General features: G+C 43.1%; 1 protein-coding gene across 1 annotated transcript in view; it reads left to right on the top strand.

Moving 5' to 3' along the window:
• The window catches only part of crtc1b (CREB regulated transcription coactivator 1b), a 29,727-nt gene that overhangs the window by 5,943 nt on the left and 9,717 nt on the right, over positions 1-14,067 (top strand). The window contains exons 3-9 of the mRNA XM_063012630.1: positions 2,242-2,367; positions 2,940-3,001; positions 3,093-3,187; positions 5,829-5,919; positions 7,741-8,098; positions 9,667-9,879; positions 11,290-11,379. Of these exons, the coding sequence (XP_062868700.1) occupies positions 2,242-2,367; positions 2,940-3,001; positions 3,093-3,187; positions 5,829-5,919; positions 7,741-8,098; positions 9,667-9,879; positions 11,290-11,379 (1,035 nt within the window). The remainder of the gene's footprint in view (positions 1-2,241; positions 2,368-2,939; positions 3,002-3,092; positions 3,188-5,828; positions 5,920-7,740; positions 8,099-9,666; positions 9,880-11,289; positions 11,380-14,067) is intronic.

Raw genomic sequence — 14,067 nt, 5'->3', positions numbered from 1 at the left:
ACTTTCATCGGAAAAGAGGACCTTGGACCACTGGCCAACGGTCCAGCCCTTCTTCTCCTTGGCCCAGTTGAGACGCTTCCTACGTTGGCTCAGGTTCAGAAGTGGCTTGACCCGAGGAACCCGACAGTTGTAGCCCATCTCCCGGATGCGTCTGAATGTGGTGGTTTTTGAAGCTGTGACTCCTGCCTCATTCCACTCTTTCTGGATCTGTGCCAGATTCTTGAATCTTCTCTTTTTGATAATCCGCTGAAGCCCACGGTCATCTCTTTTGCTGGTGCATCTTCTCCTGCCACATTTTGTCCTTCCACTAGACTTTTCATTGATATGCTTGGACACAGCACTCTGTGAACAGCCAGCCTCCTTAGCTATGAACTTTTGTGGCTTACCCATCCTATGGAGGGTATCAATGATGGTCTTCTGGCCAGTTGTTAGGTCTGTAGTCTTCCCCATATTGAACTGAACTGAGACAATTGAACCAAACTGAAGCAATTTAATGACACCTGGGGAAACCTGTGCAGGTGCTTTGAGTTTAGTAGGTGATTAGTGTGTCACACTCAGTTTAAAACATTCATGCGGGCTGATTTCTCCACAGTATTCAAATTTTTTGAAATCCTGTTTTCGTGGGTTTTATGAGCTGGAAGCCCAAATTATGTAAAAATAAACAAATAAATACTTGAAATCGTTTAAATTGTGGGCCCTGAATCTATAATCTATGAAAGTTTAACTCTTGGAATGGAATTATGGAAATAAATCAACTTTTCCATAATATTCTAATTTTTTGGAATGGGTCTGTATTATGTGTGTGTGTAAATACATACATACATGTGTGTGTGTGTGCAGCAAGTGAACATTTGATCCTCAAAGTTGATGAGTTAGAAGCAGGAAAAATGGGCGTAAGGATTTAAGTGAGTTTGACAAGGACCAAATTGTGATGGCTAGATGACTGGGTCAGAGCATCTCCAAAACTGCAGCTCTTGTGGGGTGTTCCCGGTCTGCAGTGGTCAGTATCTATCAAAAGTGGTCCAAGGATGGAACAATGGTAAACCGGCGACAGGGTCATGGCCGGCCAAGGCTCATCGATGCACGTGGGGAGCGAAGGCTGGCCCGTGTGGTCCGATCCAACAGACGAGCTACTGTAGCTCAAACTGCTGAAGAAGTTAATGCTGGTTCTGATAGAAAGGTGTCCGAATACACAGTGCATCACAGTTTGTTGCGTATGGGGCTGCACAGCCACAGACCAGTCAGGGTGCCCATGCTTATCCCTGTCCATCACCAACAATGGGCACGTGAGCATCGGAACTGGACCACAGTGCAATGGAAGAAGGTGGCCTGGTCTGATGAATCACATTTTCTTTTACATCACATGGATGACCGCGTGTGTGTGTGTCTCTTACCTGGGGAACACATGGTACCAGGATGCACTATGGGAAGAAAGCAAGCCGACAGAGGCAGTGTGATGCTTTGGGCAATGTTCTGTATGGAAACCTTGGGTCCTGCCATCCACGTGGATGTTACTTTGACACGTACCACCTACCTAAGCACTGTTGCAGACCATGTACACCCTTTCATGTAAACGGTATTCCCTGATGACTGTGGCCTCTTTCAGCAGGATGATGCGCCCTGCCACAAAGCAAAAATGCTTCAGGAATGGTTTGAGGAGCACAACAACGAGTTTGAGGTGTTGACTTGGCATCCAAATTTTCCAGACCTCAATCCAATCGGGCATCTGTGGGATGTGCTGGACAAACAAGTCCGATCCATGGAGGTCCCACGTCACAACTTACAGGAGTTAAAGGATCTGCTGCTAACATCTTGGTGCCAGATACCACAGCACACCTTCAGGGGTCTAGTGGAGTCCATGCTTCGAGCTTTAGAGGAAACAGTGAATGTAGGAACACTATTTGTTTTGGTTTTGAATTTACTCTGCTCTGCACCATATACTTTACCTCAAGGCCATACCCTTATAATCTGGTAATTATTTGGAATTCATTCAGCTCTTTATAATTTTTAGATGTTTGCAGGTGATTTAACTTCCTTTAACATTGCTTTTTATTTTTGAAATCTTGGTAAGACTTTATAATAAACAGTTTAATTGATTCATTGCTTTTATGCTTTCATATTTCCACTCCATGCTCAGCACGAAAATGCTGCAGTTTTATTTGGTCAGCTACACTTACCATTAAGGTCAAAAGAAATCGAGGATACGTTTCTTAAATCTATGAAACTAACCTTTGTTTTCAGACTACGGTTTTGGATACCAGTCGAACAACTCGGCATCACGGCCTTGTGGATCGCGTGTACCGTGACAGGAACCGGATCACGTCCCCTCATCGCAGGCCTCTGTCTGTGGACAAACATGGCCGTCAGATATCCTTTCTTCATTGCTGCGATGACTGAAACTAAAACGAAATCCACATGGACATAGGGAGAAGATTTTACATTTGTTGCATGTGTTTAACTAACGCATCTGCGGTTTAGTCATTATGAGGATTATCTTTATAGGAACCATTTTTGGCAGTTATGTACCTCATAATTTAAAAGGACAGCTGCCGGGCACAATTGGCAGTGCCTGCTGCGGGTCAAATTGGCCACCGAGCCTGCTGTGTGTGAAAAGGCCGGACTGCTGGGTGGGGTCTTCAAAAACAATGTGTAAGGACCCTGGTTAGCAGACTGAGGCCCCTGTGCAGAAGAAAGAAGGGGTCGAGGAGCAGGCAAATATACCCTCCTTGAACGCAATCGGGATCCCCAGCAGGAAGACTAATTGGCTAAGCTAAATCGGTAGGAAAAAGGGAAGAAAATGCATAAATAAATAGAAAAAGTACAGCTGCATTTGTTACTGCTTTGTTTTTATGCTCTGTTTCCATTATTTTGTCCCCGCCTTTATATGTTAACACATGTCAGTCATTTTAATGCATATTATCCTTAACACAAATAATTACATTGACAGCTGTCCATATGGCTCAGTGTATCTGTCACCTCCCCCCGACACCAGCTGGAGGAGGTAAACACTGCCGGTCCTTAGAAATGTATAAATCTGTTCAACGCACAATCCATGGCCAATCACACTTTTTCTCGTCGCACGTCTGTTACAGGACTAATTCAGACTCTGCATTACATCAGAGTGCCATGAATCCTGCTCCGCAAGACACTTTTGTTGGAGGATCCCAGGAACTGCAGACAAAACGAGGTATCGGGAATTTCTTTTAACCTGTAACCAACGTCATTAGTCAACGGTTAGCCAATAATTGGCAAGCATATACGATTACCATCAAAACCTCCATTGTAAATTAGATTTATTAGCAAAAATTAGAGTGGCTCGGTGGGTCACCTCACAGCAAGAAGGTCCTGGGTTCGATTCCCAGGTGATGCTGTGTGGAGTTTGGATGTTCTCCCCATGTCTGTGTGGGTTTCCTCCATGCGCTCCGGTTTCCTCCCACAGTCCAAAGACATGCAAGTGATGTCAATTGGAGATACAACATTGTCCATGACTGTGTTTGACATTAAACAGATGCTTTTATCCAGTACTGTGACAGCATAGTGTCTATGAAATTGAAGATTAATGTCCTTGCTCAAGGACCCAACAGTGGCAACCTGGCAGTGGTGGGGTTGAACCAGCGACCTTCCGATTACTAGTCCAGTACATTAACCGCTAGGCTACAACTACAAGCGTCTTTAGTATTTAGTAAAGCACCCTCATGCTGTTATGACCAGCTGTAAACATGTGCATAGCCAGACACCAGCTTCTGGAAGTGTTCATTAGGGATCTTAGCTTATTTAATTGGGTTCAGGTGACTGACGGTCACTCCATAATGTTCCAGGACTAATTCTGAAACCGAGCCATGGTGGATTTGAGGTAGCATCTGATCAAAACAAACCACATCACCGAGCTACATATCGACAGTGCAATCGTTAAGAAAATCACTTACACAGTGTGCAGAACCAGTTCAGCATTCAGAGTGTAGATTTCAAACACTCGCTAGTGAACGGTTCATTAAAGGTGCTAACCAAACATGCTGATCAAAGCAAATAAAGGTGCAGTCTTTAAAGATCACAGCTCATCCTGACTGTTATTATAAGATAATAAGCAGAGTTTAACCTTTATACTGGAGCACTGGCGCAGCGGGATATTCCACTAGCACACCAGCGCCGAGATTCTGAACTCCTCGGTTCGAAACTCTGCGTTGCCACCGGTCGGCTGGGCACCATCTAGCGGGCATAATTGGCAGTGCCTGCAGCAGACACGGTTCTGCTAGGGCGGGATCACTGGACCATGTGGGTGGGGTCTTAAAACGCTGTGTAAGGACCCTGATTGGCAGATAGAGAGGCGCCTGTGCAGAATGCAAAGGTGAAAAAGGGTTCCGGTAAGGGCTGCACGCGGGTTGGAGGAGGTGTGAGTAGCAATATACCCACCTCGACTGCAATCAGGAATCCCCCAGCAGCGGAAGACAAATTGAGGACACTAAATTGGGAAAAATGGGAGAAAATGCATAAATACAATAGAAAATATATATACAGTATATATATACAGAAAATATATATATATACACACACACTGGAGCATGATGCAAAATATCCACATCAGTTTAACACGACTCGAGTCCAGGTTGCACGTAAGTCGCACATACAGCAACTTCAGACTCTACTCAGGCTTGTTTCAAATGATTTGGACTCGACTCATGACTCGCAAAAAATGAATTGTAAACAACGAGTCCCTTTTATTAAAGATGAATGAAACGTCGATCCGACATCATTCTGATCGTGTCATTTTCTGCTCTATAATAACGCTCCGGACGTCTTAACGCACGCAATGGGTAACTGTTACAGCCAGCTTCCGGCGTATGATTTTTTTTTTGCTGTGTTTTGGATTTTGGCCGCTGTGCCGTGATTTATCACACGCTTTTGTTTTGCAATGAAAAGGAAACGTATCAGTTTAAGCTTTTAACTGGTACCTTCTTGTTACCAAAATTACATTCATTTGCACAATGACTAGGAAAGTAAAGGCACGAAGTAAAATGGCAAAATACAGTCACTAATCTGTTGTTGTTTTTTATCTGAACTTACATATTATTTGTTTATTTCTATGCTACATTTCCAATACAGTCGAATCCGGTTAATCGGACCACATCGGGACGCGATCGTTTTGGTCCTAATAACCGGCTGGTCCGATTACACGAACATGCCCTATGTTACAAGGAATGATAGTGGAATGATAGCTTTCTTGTGTAGACTTTAATCGTGTTTGACAGGAGGGAATTCCCTGCACGTTTTGCCGGACACTCTTGTTTACGCTTGACTTCATTTCGCCGAAAAGCGGAGATGCAGATGGATCCAATAACCACGCTGCTGGCTACTGGGTGCTTCGTTGTGGGAAAGAAAGTGGTGGGCGTGTTCACCTCCCGCTGGTTTTGCTCTTGTCAACACAACTTTTCGGATTTCCTGACCTTTGATAAAAGCATAAATTCTCCCGGGGAGCCCAGGAATCCTCCCATATCTCGCTGACGCGCTTTGCATCCGCTCTAAGTGGCGACTTGTGGCTTCTTTTTCTTATTCGCTCTCACGTTCTTTGGTCCGATTAAACGGAATTTTGGTCCAAATAAGCGAATAACATTACACGTACATAATAGGATTTGTTTCGGTACTTTAGGATTCGTTCCGAATAAGCGGCTGGTCCGATTAACCGGTGGTCCAATTAACTGGATTCGACTGTATATGTTTTGTGTAGATTATATTGACTCGTGATTGACTCTAACCTAAAGACTCGTGACTTGACTCGGACTCGTATTTTGTGACTTGTGAACATCTCTGGATCTGACTTGTGTTTCCTCTAGTCCTTTTGCTTACACCCCCGGATACAGACGAGCCTGAAACAGAAATGGAGAAAGACGACCAGAAGGCATCACATGATGTTCCAGGGATTAAGTGAGTATATACTAAAGTGGTTGTGAAATTGAAATATGTTTGCTGTTGATTTCTGCAACTCTAAATCTATCTGTGGCTGAATGTAGTAAATTGTTCTTACATTTCCCCCCCAAAAAATTAATTAATTAAAAAGCTCTTTATTTATTGTGGGTTCTCTAAAAATAGGACCGAATGTGCAACCTAGACCAGTAATTTGATGATGTAGAGAGTCCCATACTGTCATTTACCTTTGTGGCATAATGTACATCAATTAGGCATACCATTATGACCACCTCGTTGTTTCTACACTCACTGTCCATTTTATCAGCTCCACTTACCATATAGGAGCACTGTAGTTATACAATTACTGACTGTAGTCCATCTGTTTCTCTACATACGTTTTTAGCCTGCTTTCACCCTGTTTCTCATTGGTCAGGACCCCCACAGAGCAGGTATTATTTAGGTGGTGGGTCATTCTCAGCACTGCAGTGACACTGACATGGTGGTGGTGTGTTAGTGTGTGTTGTGCTGGTATGAGCGGATCAGACACAGCAGCGCCGCTGAAGTTTTTATACATCTTACTGTCACTGCTGGCCTGAGAATAGTCCACCAACCAAAAACATCCAGCCAACAGCGCCCCATGGGCAGCGTCCTGTGACCACTGATGAAGGTCTAGAAGATGACCAACTCAAACAGCTGCAATAGATGAGCGATCGTCTCTGACTTTACATCTACATGGTGGACCAACTAGGTAGGAGTGTCTAATAGAGTGGACAGTGAGTGGACACGGTATTTGAAAACTCCAGCAGCAGTGTATATTCATTATTATAATAGTTTTTCAGTGCAGCTGGCACATCCCAGTGCCCAGATAAATACTGCACCTATTAAAATGATCCACAATTTTATCCCAATCTAGTCATATCCAATTATGCAATTGCATCTCGCTTGCTCTACTGCTACTGACCTCCACTCCTGATCGAGGAGAGCCGTGACTAACACACTCCCTTTACATGTGTGCTGCAGTTGACCATATCGCGCACAGAGAGTCACACACTGATCTCCATTATCCCCCGTCTCCGTTCAAGCGCCATCGACCAGCCAGCCGAGGGCGTATTTGCAGCTCTTATGAGGAATCTTCTCTGACATCCCCAACCCTATTTTCAGGAAATCCACAATAAATCTCTCAAAAATAAAATATTTAAAATATAATAAATATTTAATCAGTTAGTCAGAAATTATTGGGATTAAGACCACTATGACGTACCTATTTTTTTTACTTTATACCTCTAGAAGTGGGCAGATTTCTTAAGGTGCCACATTAGAAACTGGGACCAGTGCTGAGATCAGGGTTTTGTCGTAACTACTGCAATTACTCTGCTGCCATATTGAAAAGAAGTGATTGAATGCGATACATGTTAGAGGGGGCATGTGACTGTTGTTACCCTCTTCAGTCAGGAGTGGAGGTCTGCAGCAATAGAGATGAAAAGTCATCGGGTAATTGGATACACCTTGATTGGGAGACACCATTGGCTGTGCCTTGTGCCTGAGGGAGGGACTGGACGAACAGGGTTTCTTGTTGATGCTGCAATTGCGGCCTCTGCTGGCTGCTCGAGACGCCTGCACGAGAGATGGTTGGTTCATGGATAGAAGTGTGTGACTCTCTGTACGCCATACTACCTTCTGCCAAACCCCATCTCTGGCAGGTGGAAAAAAAGCAGTTGGTGACTATGTATCTGTCGGAGGGGTGTATGAAATATTTTATGACTCTCTTAGGAAGAAAGGGGGGGGGGTGCAAACATACAGACTTACAACTCAGCTAAACCATTTGTGCCATCCTTACAGCATATTTCCATCCCCTGATCAAGAAGTGAACGCCACGTTGATGCCGGCCACACACAACACAGGAGGCTCTTTGCCCGACCTCACCAACATCCAGTTTCCCCCTCCACTGCCCACCCCGCTGGACCCAGACGACCCCGTGACTTTCCCCTCTCCCAGCGCCTCCGGCAGCACAGGCAACCTGAGCACTAACCTCACCCACCTGGGCATCAGCGCTGCTAGCCATGTGTCTGCCTCCACTCCTGCACCTGCTGTCACTGCACTTACGCTCAACCTCGACGGCCAGCAACAGCAGCCATGCCCACAGCAACTCTCACCCACGCTGTCTCCCACCCTCTCACCTCAGATGCCCATTTCTCAGGTAAAGGTCAAAATAATCTAGGAGTTGTCAGTTTGAATCAGCAAAATAAAAAAAACCCGATACAGCCAGTATACACTGGGTCAGAGTCTGTCCTAAACCTAGTGAGCTGCCTTGCTGCTTAATGCCTATCCAGACAGCTGCCAAACTAAAGAGGATTCTAATAAGGCATCGAAGCGTTAGACAGTGCATCATCAAAACACAGATTTGTTTATCAGACTGCCAGATAGTGAAGCATGATTCATTACTCAAGAGAACACTTTTCCACTCCTGCAGAGTCCAGTGGCTGTGTGCTTTACACCACTTTCTAAAAATGGATGGTACCGCGCTCTGCGGTGGATGATACTGCGCTCTTTGTAAGCCTGCCTCTTGCCTGGCAGCTGCATGGGTGCCCTCATCGACCGGGGGGTGCGTTTAGCAGCAGCGCCAAGAGAGAGAGACTTCAATTAGACACGACTGGATTGAGTGAAAAAAGAGAAAAATGAATACAAATGAAAGATAAAATAATGGGTAACAAGACAATGCATTCTATGTAAACAATAATAGGGACTATTAATAAAAACTAGGACTGGCATCGATCCAATAAAGCAAATAACACACAAAGATACGTTCCAACAGAGTGTTGTAAAATAATTCAATGTTCGTGGGGTTTCACGAGAACTCTACTTTAATGTCACAAACGCTCAGTGCAAACACAGAACAACATAGCACAGCCGGATACTATCATTCTCTAATCTCTTCACTACACACTCGCTCCCTATACCCTAGCATTGTACACTTAACATTCTTAAAGGGCCAGACAATATATATGTAATTCACATTCACATTACATATTAAGTGTCGGTTATTGCCACTGATGCTTGATGACATCATTAACATGTGCCACTGATCTACAACTCATCCGCAACAGTGATTCAGAAATTAAAACACAGATCTACTTTTTTAAAAGATTTTAAAAAATCATCTTCTACTGCCACATCTAAAACACTGTTTAAACACAATAAAAATCGCTTTATAAATGATAAATCGGACTTTGATAAATCGGTCTTGTCCCGGCTTGGAGATATCTCACATCCTCAACAATTAACCCATTAGTGTTATAATAAAACAAACTACACTGTTTCCCGGTTTCCTCTTCAAAATCCAGGAGGGTTTTCAATAAGCGCGCTTGGTCCATCGCGTTTGATTGACATCCACATCTTCCAACTGTAGACACTTTTGTTAAACAAGCCAAAAATGCTGCTAAATGTTGTGTGTGTAAATGTTAAAATAAAAACAGCAGTTTTGCGTAAGTGTGATGATGTAGGTTCTGTATTTATTCCTTTAGAATATTTGTTTCACAGTCTGAGCATTGTTATCTAGATAGCTAGTTTAACCATGGTGCATTGAGAGATGTATTATTACTGCTTAGTTGTTTGAGAGAAGAAATGATGGTATCAGATTTGTATCGGTATCGGCAGATACTCAATTTGCGGCATCGGTATCGGACATAAAAAGGTGGTATTGAGCCAGCCAAATTAAAAACAAAAACCGTGGACAAATCTGTAATGCTGTTTTTTTTTTTTTTTCAGCCAATCACGTTGGACAACATGTCTCTGGAACAGCAGCTGTCACAGTACTCGCTGCTCAGCCTGCTAAACGACCTGCAGAAGCAGCAGCAGACATTGCCGCAGAACATCCGCCTCATCCAGCTGCCGCCGATTACGGTCAGTTCTGCCCCCAGCCCTCCACAGACCACTATGGCCAGCCAATCACCGACGGGGACGAGCCCAACAGTCAACTCTGTGAGTGCTAGCTCATTAAGAACAGACTTCTTTGTGATTATGAAATGTTCTGGTATGTACTGTTATAATTATTAGTATTATTGTTGGTAAGCTTGATACAAGATCAAGTATGAATGATAATTTTGGTTGCCTGAGCTAGGCAATGATTTACAGGGGTGCCCTCATTATAAATATAAAAAAGCCACTGCGCTACTTCAGTATGCAGACAGGTAATTAATTATGGGAAAAAATAAATAAGTAGCTGTGAGTGGTTCCAAAGTTCCAAAGAGATCAATTTCAAAGTTATTTTGACTTATTTTATGTACAATATAATGGTACATTTCTATTTAAATGGGAATGGTCACAACGCTCCCATTAACAGTGCACCAGATTGCACTCCATTATAGGCTACACCGATTAGGCATAACATTATCACCACCTTCCAAATATTGTGTTTTTCCATACTCGACAAACTGTGATGCACTGTGTATTCTGACACCTTTCTATCAGGACCAGCATTAACTTCTTCAGCAGTTTGAGCTACAGTAGCTCGTCTGTTGGATCGGCGACCCACACGACCCAGCCTTCGCTCCCCGCCTGCATCAATGAGCCTTGGCCACCCATGACCCTGTCGCCGGTTTACCACTGTTCCTTCCTTGGATCACTTTTGATAGATACTGACCACTGCAGAACGGGAACACCCCACAAGAGCTGCTCTGACCCAGTCATCTAGCCATCACAATTTGGCCCTTGTCACGCTTGCCCATTTTTCCTGCTTCTAACACATCAACTTTGAGGATAAAATGTTCACTTGGTGCCTAATATATCCCACACACTAACAGGTGCCGTGATGAAGAGATAATCACTTCACCGGTCATAATGTTATGCCTGGTCGGTGTATAATAACCATAGGAGCTGGCTATTTTTTAAATTTTTTTCAAACACGTATCCCAGCTTGTTAGGAAGCTTGGGTCAGAGCACAGGGTCAGGCATTGTCGGTGCCCCTGAATATTTTACAGAATTAGTCATCAGATATGTTTTTAAATATTAAAAAGCCTCAAGCAGGGTGAACATTTTAAACAGTCTAATCTTCAGTAAGAAAACTCATGGACTCAAAAAGGAACAAACTTTGAGGGAAGCTGGATGGACTGACTTGCAGATCTGATGTTCATGGATCAATTATAAGCTCCTACTTGAAAAAAAAATGCTGTATTCATTTGGAACAATAAATAAATGTCTGTCACAATTATAGGAATGACAATTAAATGCCAGTTGAAATTATACCAAAATTATTACTTAACATTGTTAAGCTTGATTGTACCTTCATGTACTGTTGGAAATTTCAGTAAGAGTACGAGTACATCACCTTTGCTCACTTTTAGAACTTTTAGTGGACATGTGATATTATTTTGAAAGGCCTCTTCCTTTCAGCAGTATCGCAATCAGACTGGCTCTCCGGCCAACCAGTCTCCAACCTCGCCAGTCTCCAACCAAGGCTTCTCGCCTGGAGGCTCGCCTCAAGTAAGGGTGAAATCCCTTCTCATCACATTTGCTTGTTGTGCCTTTGGCCGCTCATTACTGTCACAGTTCTCTGTTCTCCCTCGTCCTCTCTGTCTGCATTTTAAATCCATGCTCATTGCTTAGATGATGCTGCGATCGTCTTTTTTCTTTTGTGCCACAGTGTAGGTTATATTATTATGAATTATATGGTGATTGGCTTGGCTTAAAATCCTCTTAATGCATGCCATGTTTGGATATATTTTTGCATTGGGAATACAGTAAGATTGTTAGCCAGCTGGTCAGGTTAAAATATGTAGAAGTGGTATAGTTTTACTGTATAAAAAAAAATCATTTTATTAATATAACACAACTAATGTCTCATAAGGATGTATGTGAAACCTGTTTAATTCGTTCCATGGTATAGTGAAATTGCATATATTTTAGGCTAATGTAAAATAATGGGGTTGTTTTGACACTTAAATACTGAAAATAACAAATCTAATATGAAAATATTTAAATACAATTAAAAAACAGTTAAAAACCAATAAAAAGTTGCATGAACAACGATTGGCTGTTGTTCATAGGGTAGGATAAGTGTGGCTGTCCGTGCACAAAGCTGATCGGCATATGAACTTGCCACGTGCAGGTGAAAAGATGCAGTCAGCTACTGCACACACACAGAGGGGGCTGTCTTGCTCTCCTCAATCGGGGTGGGGTCAGCTCCAGTAGAGAGGAAGCATAACACAATTAGGTAAAAATTGGACATGCTACATGCTGTTACAAATCTGTGTTAAAATACAAACAAAAAAACCTGATATCCCACATAACCCATATCCCCTCTGAAACATGGGCAGCAGCCGGACGCATTTTTGCCACCCACACATTGATGAGTTTGGCGCCACCTAGCATTGCACGCGGAGAGACACACACCCTAAGGGCACTCTTTCCTCATCTCTGTGCAGGCGCCTCCAATCAGCCGGCAGAGGTCGTAATCGCATTCTGACAGAGAGAGACCCACATCCGGTTCTTTGTCCCACCCCCCAACTGAGCAACCGGCCAATCGTTGCTCATACAGCCACTCAGCCTCGAACCGGTGAGGCAGAGCTGGATTCGATACGAGGTACTCAGAATCCAGCTCTGGTTGCAGCGTGTCTTTTTACCGCTGCGCCACCTGAGCGGCACCAGTTTGGTATTATTTATGGTTTTGTATTTTATGGGTTAGGCATTGTTGCTCAATTCCAGTAAAAGGAAGTCTTAATGCTTCAGTATGTAATGCTATTTTATATGCAATTTTGTGTGTAACATTTGGAAAAGAACCTGACTGGCCTGCACAGAGCTCGGACATCATCCCCAACCAACACCATTGGGGATAAAATAGAATGCTGACTCAGTAATACTAATTGAATACTGAATAAGATCTCCCAACTCTTAAATAAAAATCTAAAACAAAATTGGTATTTTATATTAAAATATTATTTATTATGGTGATTAAAACTCATATTTAAAGTGTAGGGTTGTTTACAGTGTGCAAATGTGTATCAGCAGTCAAAGCAAGGCCAGCGTCAGGATCCACTGGTTCGTCTTTCCTCCCCTCATTCTTCTCTAGACACTCTTTTTTGCTGCATGCTTAATCTCTATGCTGTTACTGAAATAATGATGCCAGTAGTTTCAAATATCAGTCTGTACCATTGCTTTTATAATCAGCTATAATCACAAACTAACGCTGTATACACTGCACATGGATATCCAGAGTAACTGACAATTAGAGATAATAGTGTCCTTACAGAGAAGTCTTTTTACTGGTTAATACTGTATTTTCAAACTGTGTTGAGTGACACCCCCCTTTCCCATTCCCAAGCAGTGATTCTTAAAATTGTAAGACCAAGTGCCACCTTTTATCAAACCGAAACCCCCAAGATACTAAGGTGCAAGTGATGAAAAAAGCTTGAGCCAGTAGAAAGAATGGTAATAAAAATACAGCAAAGATTTACAGATTCTTTATTTAAGTACAACAAAGGTACAACGAAACAATTATTGTTTACATGTGTGCATGGGGCTGCAACTAACAATTCTGATAATTAATTAATCTGTCATACTACTACTGTATATCTATTCTATAACTTATTACTAAGGGGCAGTTGTAGCCTAGTGGTTAAAGTACTGGACTAGTGCCGCTCAGGTGGTGCAGCGGTAAAAACACACCCTGGAACCAGAGCTGGGATCTCGAATACATCGTATCGAGTCTCAGCTCTGCCTGCCGGCTGGGGTGAGTAACCACATGAACAACTTTTGGCCTGTTGTTCAGATAGAGGTGGGATTAAGCCGGATAGGGTCTCTCTCTCATGGCTATTGCAATTGCGACCTCTGCTGGCTGATCGATGGCGCCTGCACAGAGATGGGAAAAGGGTGCTGTCAGGATGTGTTCTTCCGTACACAGTGCTGATCTGCACCGCTCTCATCAAAGTGTAGGTGACAAGATGCTTACGGCATGCTGCCCACGTGTCGGAGGGGGCGTGGGTTAGCTTCGTTCTCAGGGGACGCTACAGACGATGTTGCAGAACTCACAGTACATCCTTTAGGAGGTCTAGGTCTACACTTTGGATAAAGACCTCTGCTAAATGCCAAAAATGGAATATTACAAATAGTGCACAAAAACATAAATGTATTTGTTGTATTGGATTGTTAATGGAGACTGGGATGCAATTATGA

This window comes from Trichomycterus rosablanca, chromosome 17, assembly GCF_030014385.1.
Source record: "Trichomycterus rosablanca isolate fTriRos1 chromosome 17, fTriRos1.hap1, whole genome shotgun sequence".
In the NCBI taxonomy this organism is placed as follows: Eukaryota; Metazoa; Chordata; class Actinopteri; order Siluriformes; family Trichomycteridae; genus Trichomycterus; species Trichomycterus rosablanca.
Note: the sequence above shows the minus strand (reverse complement) of the source record. Positions and strands in the feature narration are given on the sequence as shown.